Below are 16,453 nucleotides of genomic sequence, written 5' to 3'. Positions count from 1 at the left end.
AAGGGAGCTGCAATCCTTCTGGTGCATTGTTTCCTGATAAACCACGGCTGCAGGCAATGATCACCAGCCTAAACCCTGACAAAGGAAATGAATTCTAAACTCAGTCACAGAGTGCATGGCCTTTGGAGAGCTACATTGAAAAGAGATTAAAACTACTTTGGTCTGAATGTATAAGGAATTTTAATGTTGCATGTGCATAACCCCTTTATTGTGTCTAAACAGTCAGATGCATTTTTCCTTGGGTTGACATGAGACTTTAATCCGGCAGCAGCATCTGACCAGTAAAACCTATTATCACGTTTCTAGTAGCCTACTGCCTTCATGCCATTCATAAACTCGGAGGACCCAATTTAAAAAATCCCAACCTCCCAAAAAAGTGTACATGAGATTAGCTCGGAAAACAAATACAGGAAATGCATAAGTTATTAGAACTGTTTACTATGGTATAGCAAGAAGGAAAATGTCTTGGGTGAGTGTTTCTATCTGTAGTGTGAGAGAAAGTGGAATAGAACATTATGTCCAATAATCTAATACTGTATAATGGTTTAATGTTCTGCATTTCTCATTAGTGGGTCATTTTGATACTAAAAGTATGATTCTATGTAATGACTGTATGATATCTGTACTGTCCCTGTGTATATCTGTGTGTGACTATGTATTTAGATAAGCGGGAATATTATGACTTTGCAGTGTTTCACTGTTCTGCATGGCTGCGTCAGTAGCTATCTGCTCCGGATTGCCAGGTTGCCACTAATCAGAGTCTGATTCAGTGTAGTCCACGTGAGATGGGATGACCAACGCCATCTCCCGTCAGCCTGGAAGGACACTTAAAACCTAACTATTTCCTTGTCTAGTTAGAGCAGCTGATGGATCTTTAGGTGAAGTCATGCTGTCTCTCCCTTGATGCGCATCATTGTAAATAAACTCTGTTCCTGATTTTTCATACTATTGGTCTGACTGGGTCTCTATTCATCTGTGGCATCAAAATGACCATCAAGTGTTAATTTAGTGATACATTACCATGCCTATTTGTAATGAGAGTGAAATTTGCCTCTTGTGTTGTTGCAAGGTAGGCCGCCATAGTTGGAGAATATGATAGTTGTCAAGTCAGATACCTCGGGGCACAAGACATCAGCATGAGTCATCGAGCAAAAAATCCGACCGGACTTTGTGTTCATGTAATTTTTCCTCTATCGGAGGTCGGAATTTCCAAAGATCCAATGTGGCATGAAGGCGCTATAGTTTCCATTCCATTTCATTGCAAGCTTCTTAAGGGGAAATGGCTTACATTTATCACAAAAATTCAAAGCTGTTTAGCAAACATTATTTACCAAATGAAATGTGTTTTGCTAGGTGAATCTTAACAAATGAAAATGCTCACTCATCATTCTAGAGATAATACTTTATTAAACCTGTTAATAAATAAAATAAGCATTTACTTCTTTTGATCTTTTGTGTGCTCAAAAAGGACAAATTCACATGTAAAACCAACATTTTCTTATGATTAAATGATTATTCAACGATCATTTCAGTTTATGTACTTTTGATATTGGTATATAAAAAAAATCAGGTTAAAATTTCAAAGCTTGGATGAACTTCAATTAACAATGACTACAATGAAGTTACATCATTCTGGGCTTTAAGGCTGAAATGTGTGATCAGAGAGGTTCTGATGTCATGTTTGATGTCAATCAGTGAAAAATGACTAATGTGTGAATTACAAATAGTTCTTCTATCGGTGAATCAGCAACAGCTTTACCACTAAATATTTTTTTACCATATACAAAGAGGGGACGGGCATCATTAAAAATTCAAAATATATTCTCAGGTCTAGGACATTATAAAGGATGCATTTTCAATTAAATATGTAATTAACAGACACACAAATTGTTTGTTTGTAACCATGTGTGTATGTTTCAGTGCACACTTTTCAATGAATTGTTAGGCATGATTCTACACAGACATTAAACATCAATTCTAGCCTTGTAGTAACAGTTCTGTAGGAGACAAACCTTAGGGGATAGTGAGAATAGAGTTGGGGAACTATTGCTTGTGTCTATAATCACGTCAACACAAACTCCGTCTTGCATTAGAAGACAAACTGTTAATACAACTGTTTTGAGGGAGTCAGAGATTGATATAAACTGCATATTTCCAACATGATGCAATTTTTTTAGGGGACCTACAAAACATGTAAAAAAACGTTACTATATTAGTACATTTAATTACATCAGTTAGTGCTGATGTAATGTTTGTCAACACCTGGCAGAATATTTTTTTTTAAAATGTGGGTTTTAGTAGCAGTTAAGCAAGGAGTTAGATCATGAAATTGTGTCTATTGTGCAAATCAGTAAATCTGTATCGATTAGAGTACACATCAAAAAAACAAACCATCTAGCCTTATCAGTAAGTGCAGATCGAAACCCCAGTATTTCAACGTATATCTACCACATGAAACAGGCTTCAGCATGTACCATCAGAGCTATCAGCTGGACCACTCGCAATGTATTCAGAGTCAACCGCTGCTGTGCATGTGGCCTTGGCACCAAGGCGCCCAGTCTCTCGCAGTGACTGAATAAGACACATAGAGCCCAGTGAACATCTGAAGGATACCGCTTCCAATAAACATGGTCCACCGAAAAAGGTTACCGAATTGCACACAGGGATTCAGAGATGAAATAGAAGACGGTGGGTGTCCTGCAAATGGAACAATAAAAAAAATTACGAATGAATACTGCATAGCATAGAGTGCATCTAGCGCCTTTCTGACATTATCAGGAGACATGAAGGGAGGTCCATGAATCTCACAGTGTCTTTCTTTGTGTTTTCTGTTCCTCTGATGATTTTTTTTGGTGTTCTCAGACATCTGATTGGAGAGTGTAAACACTACATCACCACTTTGACTTGGCTCCTCTTTCCTGAGCAGTTCTTGCGATCCATTCCAATAAAGAATATTCAACCCAGTCAGTGACAGGAATTTCATATATCTCAGTAACTACAGTCATCATTTCTTAAGATAACCCCATAAAAATCATAAAACTGTATGACTTCCATTACATATTCTCACTAATGAAGCCATCCTTGATTGTGGGTTTTCTCTTACAAATGCTATTTTGGTCACCAACAGTGCTTTAAGGGTACTAAGTGAGGTCCTTGTTGTGTGAGGCTTGAAAGGCTAAAAGAGTCACATGGCCCTCCATGGTTTAGCCAGAAAAAAAAGAAAAGAAAAAGAATTGAGTGATTTCCTCTGGTCTTATCCAGAGATTAAGTCTCATTCTTAACTGAGTTGGAGCTACAGCTGACACAGCAGACAGGCTTTGGGGAAAAGGACACTCATGAACCAATGGCCAAGGCTGCAGCTTCCGCTGCTGCTGCTGCTTCTGAGGGCTTTGGCTCTCAGGCCAGTAGCCGGATGGCCCCATTCTCTGAGCCCAGCAGCAGCAGTCTCTTTGTGGGGAGCACCGCCAGGCTAGTGAGGGTCCCGCGGAAGTTCTCGGAGCTGAGCTTGGTCAAGCTGGTGGGGCTGGCCGAGATGTCGTTCATGGAGTAGACGCCTATCTTGTTGGCCACGGTGCCGGTGACTATCTGGGAGGTGTACAGGTTGAAGGTGTGGATGGGATCCGATGGAGAGCGGTACTGGTGCAGAGGCTTCTGCTCCAAGTCCTTCCACACCGTCAAGGTGTGGTCAGAGGAGGAGCTGATGACCAGGTTCCCTTCTGCAGCCTGACAAGACACACAAACACACACACACACACACACACACAAGATGACATACATCACTGCCACTCATTTCCGTCACATCCCTGAGCACAAGAAGTATGCATGCCTAAATGTATGCATATATGTATATACTGTATGTATGTGTGCCGAATGGCCCTGGTACAGATGTGTGAATGTGTGTATACACTGTGTAACATCCGTATACAAAAGCTTTGTATTAGGAATAGAATTCTGTTACATTTAAGCTGAAGTCGAATCTCACATAGGTTCTTTAATTTAATAGAGTTTATTTATGAGGAAGGCACAACCTAGTCTAAAACAAATGCAAGAACATAGAGACTTGTGTTGAAGCCTCTATAATGACTAATCCATGTCCATATTTGCCTGAACCTGGGCCTCTGAGTCAAAATCCTTGACCTGTTGATTTGGGTTAAATAAAGTTTGTTTAGTTACTGGTGTGTGTTGACTGCTTCAAACAAACCCACACGGGTACAACTTTCACTCCAACCATGAAGAACTTGAAACTTCTCACAACAGTCCCGATTTATAAATTAACAAACAGGCTCAAAATGTCTATTAGCACTCAGCATGTAACGAATACATGACTACGACCAGGGTAGGAATTTCACGGCGGCCACGACGGCCGTCGTCGGCCGTGATGCCCCTTTGAAAATCAGAGGTTTACAGGCCACGGTGGCCTTGGTGCCCCCTTCTTTCAATATTCTGCTTTGCGTCCTACTAATAGGCCTAGCGATTTTTATTTAGCCTGTGGCATGTCAAAATAATCTTAGCATTCACAGCGCAAATTAATTTAGTATTTTATGCAGTGGAGCAAATTCACCCATTCTTCTCAGTTGAACTACTGGCGAAGTAGCCTACTCATCACACAGACATCTCAAGTATCACATGAATGAGCTTTTTCTCAGCTTTTAAATGATGTTAGCCGATAATTGCTGTTCGCGGTTCGCGAGAAAAGTAAATAATATAATTCAATTTAATCATACATTCTGGTTTTGCGTCCATGATCTCCCTACCCATTCATCTCGGTGGAATACTTCACGAACCTATCTTTTAATACATGACAAACCATATATCAGAATAAACAGCAGACCTTACCGAACACAAAGCTGTAAAGCAGTCCCCTGTACAGTTAGCCAATCCTGAGTAATCCAGTTTTGAATTTGCAGTAAATTTCGACATGCATGGATGTCTCCAAATTTGGGCTTTAAGTTTTACAATGTGTTTAAATTGTTCCACATGATTTCATAACGGGGCAAATACAAAATAAATGTTACAAATATTGCCTAGCTATTGGTAAATCAGAGGATGGCTGACTAAGAGTTTGTGAAAGTAGCCTGAATGATCACAAAATGCTAAGCATGCATCTAGGCTATTTGAGTTTCTTAAAGCCGAGCTGTACTTAAATTGTTCTATACATGATTTCATAACAGGCCAAATATAAAATAAATATTAAATATAGCCTAGATATCTGTACATATTAGAAGATCAGATGATTTACAATTCTATGTAATATGTCATGTTTCATGTTTGTAATGTTTCATACAGTGATGCAGGTCTACTGTAGTGAATAGGCTAAATACAACTTTGATAATTTTTATAGCCTACTGTATAGTTAACTTTGGCCTTGGTGCCCTGACATGTGGCCTTTATGCCCCCCACCAAATATGCCCAACTAAAGGCCAAGTGGCCTTGCCCCCAGAATGGTGAAATTCCAAGCCTGACTACGACATATGGTGTTTTTAACATGTTAGTTCTCTGAAGCAGACTTGGATAGACCAGGCTGAGGACACTATTGGTGCATTCAGGGCACTTCGGAATGACAAGGACCGCCCCCATGGCTACTTTGTTTTTCCGACAGCAAGTGTTCATGTGCTTTGCCGTCGGAATGTGTGACAAACACGGATGCCACAACAAAGGTTAAAACATACACTCACTAATCCTAAACAAACAATTGTATTTGCTTAAAATATAGTGTAAGACGCTCGTGAAAGAAAGATATGCAGCCTTTAAGTAACAAAAAGTGGCAAATTCCCAAGTTCACATTAAAACTGTTGGACATGAAAGGCCACATGGACTACAAACGAACTACAACGTGACGACAAAAGTGATGACGAGCCCCTAACTGGGCAACTCTGTTAACAAAATCTAGCCCCAGTTTCCGACCTCTGACTCACACATTACGTGACGTGAATGACGCGGAATGATGATGTTTTCACTCGGAAAAAGGTTTTTCCGAAGCCCATGCACGCTAGGCAAGAGCACAGCAATGTCTGTTACATAACACTATGCTCCTAAGTGATCAATGACTGACTCTACTAGATGAGAGATGTTGATTTTACCTATGTTACGTTATCAATTCCACCACCGCACCAGGAGAGCTGTTTTAATCACTCCCCCCACCAACATTTTTCCTACCAGTCAGGGACTGAACCGGCCACCCTTCACTCACAAGTCCGATTCCCTAACCAGTAGGCCACGGATGCCCAGATTTGTACAAGCTACACAAAACAACAAGCGATCAGTACGAACATGTACAGTAAGTGTATCAGTAGTGTGTCTGTAAAAACAAAAACATTTTTACATTACTGACACAGAGGATTAGAAATCAACTAATTGATTCCTGGTCTGACAGTTTATGTGATATAATGAATCATCTTACGAAATATTTATATTGTACCAACTGCCCATTATATCAAAAACATGAACCTAAAGCAATTTCAAAGCCGGTGTTTGCTACTTTAAGCATAGAAATGAATATGTAACATCACCGATTACTGAAGTGGCTAGCAGTTAATTAATTAATGAATTAATGAATTAATAGATTAGGTTCTTCAATCCAAATGACTCATTCATGTAATCCCTTGTCTTATGAGGATGGCTAAAATGCATTACCCAAAGCAGCATTACATCCAGAGAAAAAGGAATTAATAATAAGGCTTGCCTACAAATAAAACAACACAAAGGGAGGCTCACACACACACATACAACAAACACTGATAAATACTCTCACACCCTGACTGAACACAAAACATTCACACACAGAAATACAAATAATCATAGGTAAAAGACAAACTTGAAATACAGACACACACACATGCGTACAAATACACCCACACACTTCCTCATTTGCAGGATATTTTCCTCATAGTCACGCCAGCCAAAACACAAACAAGCACACCTATAGGCTAAAGATAAAAGTAAAAACACGCGCACAAACACACACACACACACACACACGTACGCATACAACCATGCACATACCTTCATTTGCAGGATATCTCCCTCATGGGCAGGCCATCCTCGCAGCACTAGGCCTGTGCGTGCGTCCAGCAGCACAATGAAGCCCGAGGAGAAGCCCGCCGCTACAGTGCGTCCCCCGGGGCTCACGGCCAGGCTGCGGATCAGCCCCGCGCTCATGTTGTTGTAGGCCAGCCGAAACTCGTGCTGACAGGAAGAGAAGACATCGAGAACCACATTAACGGGAAACACTCTAGCCAAGCAATGCAATTACATGCCATATAAATAATTCAGACGCTTGACCGTATGGAGGGAATAACCTTGAGGATGCATTTCACATTTGTAAAGAGCTCATGGAGGGGTGGATGGGGAATCCCGTCTCGCAACTGACTACAGAATGAGTGGATGAGACTTAAGATGGCGGAGAGGCAGTACCTGGAGGCCTGGTTTGCGAGGGTCGATGAAACGGAGGACGGAGTCGGCACTACCGAACACCACGCTGCAATGCGGCGCGGGCATGGCGGTGACAGCTGTGATGGGGTTCTTTCCATCCGATGCCTCATAAGAGCGGATCTGCTTACCTAGTACCAAAACAATAGAAATGCGATTGGCCAAAGGACATTTTTAAATATAATTATATATATATATATATATATATATAATACATCTATTATTTAACAACATTTGTACTAAATAGCAACTGAAAATATAATCACTTAATTGACACAGACACATACCATTAAGCCATACATTTTGGGGAGTAATCTGCATCAACAATAAATAATTTTGCTTTAAGAATTTCAATTATCGGCACACCTGTACACATGTATTAATTTAGCAGACGTTTTTATCCAATGACTTGCCAGTGAGGACTAACATTCAAGCTACGTTGCAAAAAGCGACCAACAAATACCACCTTGCAAACACCACAAGACAACCAAAAATTGTGAGTGCAGAAGTACAAGCCAAAAGAATGGTAAAACAAAGAGACAATAGTACATAGAAAAGGAAGTGCATGGTAAGTGCATGACAGGCATGTTGGGTCTGTCTCTCACCTGTGAACTGGTCCCACAGGTGCACAGTTCCATCGCAGCTCACTACCTCCTGCAGAGACTCCAGCTGGCCCACGTAGAACACCGACTTCCGATGTTCTACGTAGGTGAGCCTGGGCTCCATCTCCCGCGTGCCGTCGCCATAGTTATATAGCGGCCACAGCTTCACCGTCTTGTCCTTGCTGCCCGACAGGAAGTAATCCTCGCCCGCCAGCGGAGCCAGACACTTGGCCGTGCTTGTGTGGCCCAGAAAGCTCTGCAGTCGGATCTGGTGGAAGTGGAAATGGTCCTGCTGGTTGAGCCCGATTTCGTACTGCCAGTAGGCCAGCCAGTTGCCCTGGAGGGCTCGTGTGCTCAGGGGCAGGTTCTGCTTGAGGGCGCTGTCCTCTGGCGTGGAGCTCAGCACCCAGGAGGAGGAGACGGAGAAGGACGGGACAGTGGAGGACGAGCTGAACGAGGAGGTGACTGGAGGAATGTGAGCAGGATGTGCACGGCCCCAGTTGTCCATGCTGGACAAGTTCGGGCTCACTCCCATTTCGGACTCCCGGGAGACTTGGATCCGGTTGCCCACGAGATGGCTGCCGAAGGTCCCCGACTCTGGGAGGGTGTCTCCCCCTAGTGGGGTGGAAGTGGAGGAGGGGGCGGGGAAAGGGCTGCGAGTGATGCGTCGCTCTGAGCCTGGGGACAGTCCCACAGAGGTGGGAGGCTGTTCAGGTCTGTGGCCTGCAGCTGAGTTGGGGTCTGGGCTACCTGGGTTTATTTTGTCATGATATGACTGCCCGAGACGCCAAACCAGTTCATGGTTGGGTACCAGTTTGCAAATTCCTGGATCACCTGTTGATGAAAATGGAAGTTAAGTACTGAGTATATATACAGTATATTTAAAAAAAAAAAAGACAGAAAGAGAAAAAGAAACAAAAAGATCACAAATTTTCCATTTTGCCATGATTAATGGCCATTTCTGAGGCGATGGGCTTACCAATAAGACAATAGAAAGGAATGTAGGATGCATAGGCCATTTCAGGATTGAACACAGCCTGCAGCTCCTCTAGGACCCTGAGCTCACAGGTGACATCATCGCCATGCTGATTGCGAGCATCCAAAAATATACACTCCCCCACCTCCCTGCGATGGGCAGTCTCCATCTGAAAATGGAATGAAATTCATATCTAATTACATGCTTCTTGTAATGCATAGGTTATGAGTCAGAAACAAATCATGCTAATTATTTACAAATTAATCGAGTGTAACATGCAACATGATGACTCTGATACCTCCAAGTATGCTATTAACTTCCAGTAACAACAGTTAATCATCAAACCACTTCTTTTCATGACACACTGTTGAATGGTTCACCTGTAATTGCAGACTCTGCAGCAGGGAGAAGACCTCAAAGAATCTGCGGAGTGTGTCGGCCATGTGCTGCAGCACCATCTCTCTGCCGATGCGCAGACAGATCAATGCCATGAGGCTGATGGTCTTCAGACACAAAGCAGAGCGTGTCTGCACCCCACTGGGAAAGCTAATGCACACAGGGACATTATAGCAACGTTACATTACAGAGCACACGGATAGCGGCGCTAATGGAAAGCACTTTGCGGTTAGGACATTGACTTAGATGGTGTTATGAAGCTCTACCCCATCTGAGGAGAAGTCAAGAGGTCCAGCAGTGGTAAGAGGACCTCCTGGTTGATCTTCATCAGCATATCCATCAATGTGGTGTCCGAGAGAAAGACAATGATCTTCTGGGTTAACACCACCGCCCCCAACAGACTCGCCTCTTTCCTTGTGTTGAGACGACAGGAGGAGGGCGGGGACACCTGAGAGGGTACAGGAAGTAGGTCAGTTCAGCTCATAACAAAATGTAAAAAAAATAGACATGGCAGTATCAGATACTTGGGAAAAGTGATCAGTTCCTACCAGGTAACCAATATAGGGCAAATACTGGTACGTCAGCACAGGTTCTCCATAAAGGTGGGCTACATGGATGAGACAGTCTAGAACTGGGCCAGCCGTCTGGTCTCCAACCACTGGTTTCTTTTCATACACACTGCCAACACTCTCAAGGCTGCTTTCTTCTGGCACAGGTTGTACAAACTGGTGATTCTCAGGTCCTATGGGTAAAGAGGGGTAAAGAGGGGCAAATGAGATCAAACCTGTCAAGTCAAAATGATACTCTGTAGTGGCAAGTCATGTAACAGCTTACCAACATAGCACGTTGTGAGCAACCTCAGGAGATTTCTGGCCACATATCTGGAGGTTACTGTGGGGCCAAGCTTTGCCGAAAGCCATCTGACTGTCTTGCATACAGTATCTGAAAAACACAGAATCACAGGACACTTGAATATGAATATGAATTGAATTGACTCGGAGTACAGCATTGAGAGACAGACAGAGTATTTACTTTTGCGTGTTTTAACCATAAATTGAGATAACAAAATGGGAACTCACCAAGCAGGATCTTGTGCTCCTTTTCTGTGGAGTCCTCTGAAGAGTCAGGCTCCTCATCTCCTGCCACCATATTTTTTTCTGCCTCCCCTTGCTCCATGCCATTCAGGAACTCTCCTTCCAGTGTTGCCACAGTAGCCCCTGACTCTTCCAAACAGCCAGAAACGGTAAGCTCCAGGCTGGACACTCTTTGCATTGTGCCTTCTTTGCCACCCACAGTGTCTTCATCATCATCTAGCTCTCCACCATCTTCCCCATCACTAGCCTGCTTGAGGTCCTGATTGCTGTCAGTGGATTTCAAGCTAGCACGGTCCCTGGCTGAGTCTCCGTCTCCAATGGAAACTTCACTGGCGCTGCTCTTGTCGCTCAGTTTCCCCACACTGAGGGATTCCTGGTCTGTGTCTTTACTTGCAGAATTCTGACTGTTCTGTTGTTTTACAACAGCTGTTCCAGTGTTGACATAAAATCCGTTCTGGAAGTCCTCACCTTCAGTCAGGAAGACCTGGTCGGTTAGGCTTACACCTGAGGAGAAGTCCACCAGTCCTGGGTCACCTACCCCTCCACTGACAGTGCCACTACCACCTCTGGCCTTTCCAGTTGCACTAACCGCAGAAGTTGTGCCATTGTCACACTCGTAGTACTCCTCCTCATCCTCTCCCAAACCAGGGACACCTCTAAGAGCTTTGCCTGTGCCCCAGGTAGAGCCAGAATTCCTGCTGCAGCCTTCAAAACCTGTGATAACTTGCAGGACATGGGACAGAAGGCTGGCCAGGAAGGCGTGCAATCCAAGTCGCACAATCAGCTGTAGCACAAAGCAGTCGGTGTAGAGGTAGAAACGGCTGCGCAAACATCTAGGATTCTCATACACACTAATCAGTGGCTTCAGTAGATACTTAGTAGCATTGCGTGGGCCCAGGACCTTAGCAACTGGTTCGAAGAGGTACCAAGCAGCATACACTGCGGTGGACTCTTCCATCATCAATGTAAGCACAAAAGGCAGAAGGATCTCCAGCCCTTCTGCAGTGATGTTGTCCTGCAGCAATGTCTCAAGCTGCTGCCATAAATGGAACACAATGTCGCGACCTTGGGTGCTACTGGGAGATTCCATCTTGGAATGGTAAGAGAAGATGAACTTGTGCAGAGAGGGGAAATATGTTGGAAAAGGCAGCGGGGAGAGAGCCGGGCTGAGCAGCTGCCATGGGTTTGGTGGCGGAAGGCCCTCATAAACAGGATCATATTTGAACAGTAATGGATATGGAAAGGAGTGCAAATTGTCTGATTTAGAGTGCCTGTGGATATGCAGAAGATTTTCCAGGGTGTGATGCAGTGCTAATGGAACATCCCTAAAGCTGGCAGAGCATAGTTTCATGATAGCCTGGAAACGCTGTCTCAAGGGAGAGCCTGATTTTATCCCCCGCAGCTTGCATGAACAAAAAATCTCTGCAATGAGCACACCCAAGGCTTGCATATCCCTTTGAAAGAGATCTGTGAGTGACACTGGTGCTGCTTGCATTTGTTCCTTCTGCTTGCTAGACTCAACGTGTGCACGCACACCTTTAACAAGGAAATTATTAAGCTTCTCCAACTCCTCTAAGGGCTGCAATGGGCTGAATCCCTCTGGCAATGTTATTTTAAAATCCTCTGGATTTGGGGCACTGTGACTACTCTCACCATGCTTCTTGTTAGTGCTACCTCTCATGGCGCGAATGCCAGATCCCAAAGCATTGGTGATGCTTCCCGAGCCCTCAGTTGGCAGGGAACTTGGTGATGGAGATACTGCCAACGTTGAGTGCTCTAGACCTGCCTTTCCAACAGCAGGGTTCACTAAAGGAACTGGAACAGAGGATGATGTTAATGAGGGCATGCCTGAGGGTGCGCCTAAAGAGTCCAAGGCTTCCATTCCCTGTTCAAGGTCGTCATACCGGTCAACGACTGTCCAGCCACCAGACTCACAGCCAGTGGCCTCTGGCACCGATCCATCCACAACATCTGCCACAGATGCAATGATTGGGACTTGCCATGAAGAAACAGCTGCAGGCCCAAGATAGGGAGGCTCTGGCGAGGAATACTGATAAGGAGCAAGGCGGGGAGGATGGGGCTGGTCAAACAGCTGCACCACCCCATAGCAGGATAGATTAGTGTGGTTATCCACCAGGTGCAAACATACGTTCTTGGCTTTAACTGCTTCTTTTCCTGACAGTTTGTAGCCAAATGTGAGGTCGATCCAGTGGTGTAGCTGCTGAGATACCTCGTGGCTCTCCAAGATACGTCTGTGCACCTCCACAAATTCCTCACATGAATTACACCAGGGAGGCACCTCTAGGTCTGGCATGTCTGGGTGGATGGAGCGGAATATGGAGGGGTCTGTGAAGAACTCTGGGATGCACTCGTCTGGGGTCCAGCTGTGGATTCGCTCCATGCTGGCTGGGTATTCGTTGGGTTCCCATTGGGATCGTACATGGCTACACAGCACAGATTTGGGGGTCTGTCTGGCCTTGTACACATAATAGGTGATGTCTGACAAGACGTCAGAGATGTGATGGGGTACATGAAGGTGGTCTGATGGCCCTGTGCCAACAGCTCCCACTGACACACCGAGATCTCCAGAGAAATTACCTCCACTTCCTCCATTAGCTGCTGCTGCTGCAAGGGCTTCTTTGGTCATTTCGTAAGTGAAATCCAGCTGTTTGTCACCTTTGTTGAGACGGAATTTAGACCTCCGCAAGTCACGGAATTTTCCATATGGCACAGTAAAGTCAACAACCCATGGCAAGACTGGGTGATAGTTTGGGTCCCCTTCCCGTCTTCCAGCCAGTCTGTTCAACTCCATCAGATAGCGAAAGTTGCTGACGCGACCATGGACCCAGTCTAAGACCAGAGATTTGAGGTCCCCAAAACAATCCCTGCATAGATGTCCACTCACACCACTGTTGACAACTGCATCGTCTTTCACTGCAATACTTCTTGGCACTTGTTTACCTGTAATGTAGTCAGCAGCATCTCTGTGCTCACCCAGCTCCTCATAGTGTGTCAGTGACACACTGAGGCGACTATAGAGCTGCTCATCCACTGCTACGTCCATCAAAGACACCTCACCGCATGACAGCCCTGCAGCCTGACAAGCACGCATAGCAATGAGCACTTGGTATAGAATGAACAGCACTTTAGCATGGCTGTTGGAAAGCTTAGCTGGGCTGTATGATACAATGTCCTGAAGAGAATATTGAGTGTAAGGCAGAATCACATACAGCACATCCCCTGACTCCAGCAAGCATTCTGCAGGCACCACATTTGGACAGAGACTGTCAGTGTTCTGTTTGGGAGCAGCAGAGCTTGACAAGAACAGATTCTCCCTCTCCTTCTCCCTGGCAGGAGACAGAGATGGGGAGACCCTGTCAGTTGACATGAAAGTGACGCAGAAGAGCTTCTGCAATGCCTGTCGCACTGCATCAACAGCCTGCACTTGTGTATAATCGACAGGCCCAGCGTAAGGTTGCACAAGGGAATGATGAGCCTCACGCCACAGGTTTCTGCACAATGGATAGACACATAAGGATTTCATTAATAGCCGTTTTAAATGCTTCCTGCTTTATCTACAACTGAGGAAAACTTCAATATCAGTATGCTACTAGTAAATTACAGCAAAACTAAACCAGTTTACATTTATGATTTACAGTACCTGACATTGCTGTGGGATACACCACTCATCGCTTTCATGAATGAGTCCTGGGAAAGTCCTTCACCATAGCAACCAGGGTCAATTACCAAACGATAGCCCAACTTGCTCTTCCTGAGCCCCTGGATGCGGACCCGGGTCCACCCTGCCGGTAACTTCGCCTGTGATCTTTGAAGGAGAGCGGAGATTTCTGCTTCACAGCTGGCATCGAAGCGCGCACACCGGGTTACTTTTCGCTCTCTTAATCCCATCACCCAGCGACTTGGAACAAGGGCGACCAGTTCATGAGGACGTGGTCCTGGACCCAGCTGGCGTTGATCCAACCCCAGGTCCCTCTCCACAGCCGCTGCCAGCCACTCCATGTCGTTGTCTTAAGACTCAACAGGACAGACACTTATCCTATTCTTCAAACATGGCTGCTTTCCTCTAGGAGAGTAAATTTCATGCCATTTCACAGCTTCTAAGATAAGGGCGTGTTTGGCAGTTTGTTCACAGTTCCTGAAAACACATTAAAAGCTAATTGAAACACTTCCCCAAAAGGAACCGAAGTTAGAAAAAAAAAACATACCAAAATTTAAGTTAAACCAACTGCACGAACGATTTTACACAGTTAGTATGCAAAATCTTCAGGCTTGCTTCTCAGCTGACATTTTGTTTCTGACTACAATGCATTTCTTCTGCTCACATGATACCATCAATTGTACAGGAAATAGCTGCCATTATACCAATGTGCCTAACAATCGAGAGAGAAAAAAACAGAAGTGCCCCTTAGAAATATGCAATAAGACTTATCTAAACAATATTGTACACTTACAATCAAGTCAGCATTAAAACAATGGAGCTAGTTGCATAAGTTAGACTATAACTTCTTAACACAAGGATGCTTTCGTTTCATTTGGTAAGAAACAGAGTTGCAAGTTGCAATAGAACCCAATAGACATCTCGTTTTAGCCTGAAGATTGTACAATAATAAGCAGTCACATGCGTCATTGTATTTGCTTTGTTTTCACACTTGATTCATGTTAAAGGTGATTAAATCATCTTCAAGTAAATAAGGAATGATGTTAGTTTGCTTACGTTACTTGACAAACTAAATTAGCTAATGTTAACTTAGCTCATGATTCACGTACCTCCAGCTTCAGCGTAACAGTTGATCATATAACATCACGTCCCATAATTTCTCTCTCGAACAGTGAATAATGTGTACCTTGTCATGCACGGTAATTCCAGTCTTTTTCTGGCGAAGAATGCATTATTTACAAGAGACATCTGCAGCTCTGTAGCTACCCAAAGATGTTTTGTCCCAACACTCTGATGATAGCAGCCATGTTGTTGCGTCGAAATCTCACGTGACAGACACATCAGTGGGTGTGTTCAAGAAAGTTCGCGATAAAGGAGAAAAAAATAAAGAAGGCGTTAATTTACAAAAACACACATTTTGTACGTAGTGATGTGATCAATTTCATAAATTGTTAACGAATTTCACAGTTTTCCAGAGTATGGATAAGGTAACGTTTCTCTAATTACAGAACGCTAATTACGCCACTTGCGCCTCATCACGCATTCTATCTCTATTTCATTGTTGGCAAAAATGTCACTTGCTATAGCCCTAAAATTATTTTACTGAAAATAAGCATTGACTGTATTAGGAAAAGATGGCGTAGTGTGACATTTTATTTTGTCAAAAGCTCGCACACTCTGGGAATGTGTGTGTGCCTTGGCAAAGAGCTACGCCAGCTATGGCCTCTTAAACATACCCTAATCTCTACCTCGTGACATATTTGTCTTCTGATCTCTGACTCCTGTGAAGGTTTTAAGAAATGCGGACAGGGTCTACTTCAGTAATCTGCATTTCTAGAGCCCTAATTAAAACCTAGGCTAAATAGGCCTATATTGTGAACGCGGAAATGCACTTTTAAACAGCCTTACACAAGCTCTTAATTTTTGCTGGTATATTTAGATGATAGGCCTGACTGTACAGCATATGAAGTAGGCTAGCCTACCTTAATTAATACGTTTTACTCTAGCCTACTGTTGCTGTTTTATTCCGTCAAGAAATACGAATAGCCTAGGCTATACTATGTGACATGTAGGCTAGCCTACTAGGTAGGCCTACCCAGGATCTTCCAGGTGCTGGAACTGCTGAGTAGGTCTTTAGCTAGGCCTACTTGCTTTTCCGCTATTCACATTGAATAATATTAGACTAATAATAATAACAACCTAATAATAATAATAATAATTATTATTATTATTATTAGTAGTAGTAGTAGTAGTAGTAATATTATAATGTTGCTTATGT

General features: G+C 43.8%; 1 protein-coding gene across 2 annotated transcripts; it reads right to left on the bottom strand.

Annotated features, from left to right (window-relative positions):
* Positions 1 to 1,387: 1,387 nt before the first annotated feature.
* On the bottom strand, positions 1,388 to 15,492 carry wdr81 (WD repeat domain 81). 2 transcript variants are annotated; one of them, XM_076282185.1, is made up of 12 exons: positions 15,285 to 15,492; positions 14,158 to 14,652; positions 10,482 to 14,008; positions 10,237 to 10,344; positions 9,951 to 10,144; positions 9,669 to 9,850; positions 9,387 to 9,552; positions 9,010 to 9,175; positions 8,034 to 8,864; positions 7,414 to 7,559; positions 7,003 to 7,185; positions 1,388 to 3,723 (listed from the first exon to the last, which is right to left on the bottom strand). In XM_076282185.1, the coding sequence occupies exons 2-12, from the start codon at positions 14,514 to 14,516 to the stop codon at positions 3,397 to 3,399; spliced, it is 6,189 nt and encodes a 2,062-aa protein (XP_076138300.1). In that variant the 5' UTR covers positions 14,517 to 14,652; positions 15,285 to 15,492; the 3' UTR covers positions 1,388 to 3,396. The 2 variants fall into 2 exon arrangements, with proteins under 2 accessions (XP_076138300.1, XP_076138301.1); XM_076282186.1 differs by having other exon boundaries at positions 15,362 to 15,492.
* Positions 15,493 to 16,453: the final 961 nt, after the last annotated feature.

The sequence above is a fragment of the Alosa pseudoharengus genome, unplaced genomic scaffold (assembly GCF_046254945.1).
Source record: "Alosa pseudoharengus isolate Yale_2024_CS ecotype anadromous, Long Island Sound unplaced genomic scaffold, YU_APseudo_1.1 YU_APseudo_1.1_scf_13, whole genome shotgun sequence".
Lineage (NCBI taxonomy): Eukaryota > Metazoa > Chordata > Actinopteri > Clupeiformes > Clupeidae > Alosa > Alosa pseudoharengus.
Note: the sequence above shows the minus strand (reverse complement) of the source record. Positions and strands in the feature narration are given on the sequence as shown.

What these genes read in the sequence shown, in the direction of transcription:
- wdr81 (XM_076282185.1), bottom strand. Translation starts at nt 14,516, where the DNA reads ATGGAGTGGCTGGCAGCGGCTGTGGAGAGGGACCTGGGGTTGGATCAA. An exon ending in GCTCACAACGTGCTATGTTG is followed by an intron (nt 10,145 to 10,236) that starts GTAAGCTGTTAC and finishes CTTTACCCATAG; the next exon opens with GACCTGAGAATCACCAGTTT. An exon ending in CTCGCAAACCAGGCCTCCAG is followed by an intron (nt 7,186 to 7,413) that starts GTACTGCCTCTC and finishes TCTTCCTGTCAG; the next exon opens with CACGAGTTTCGGCTGGCCTA.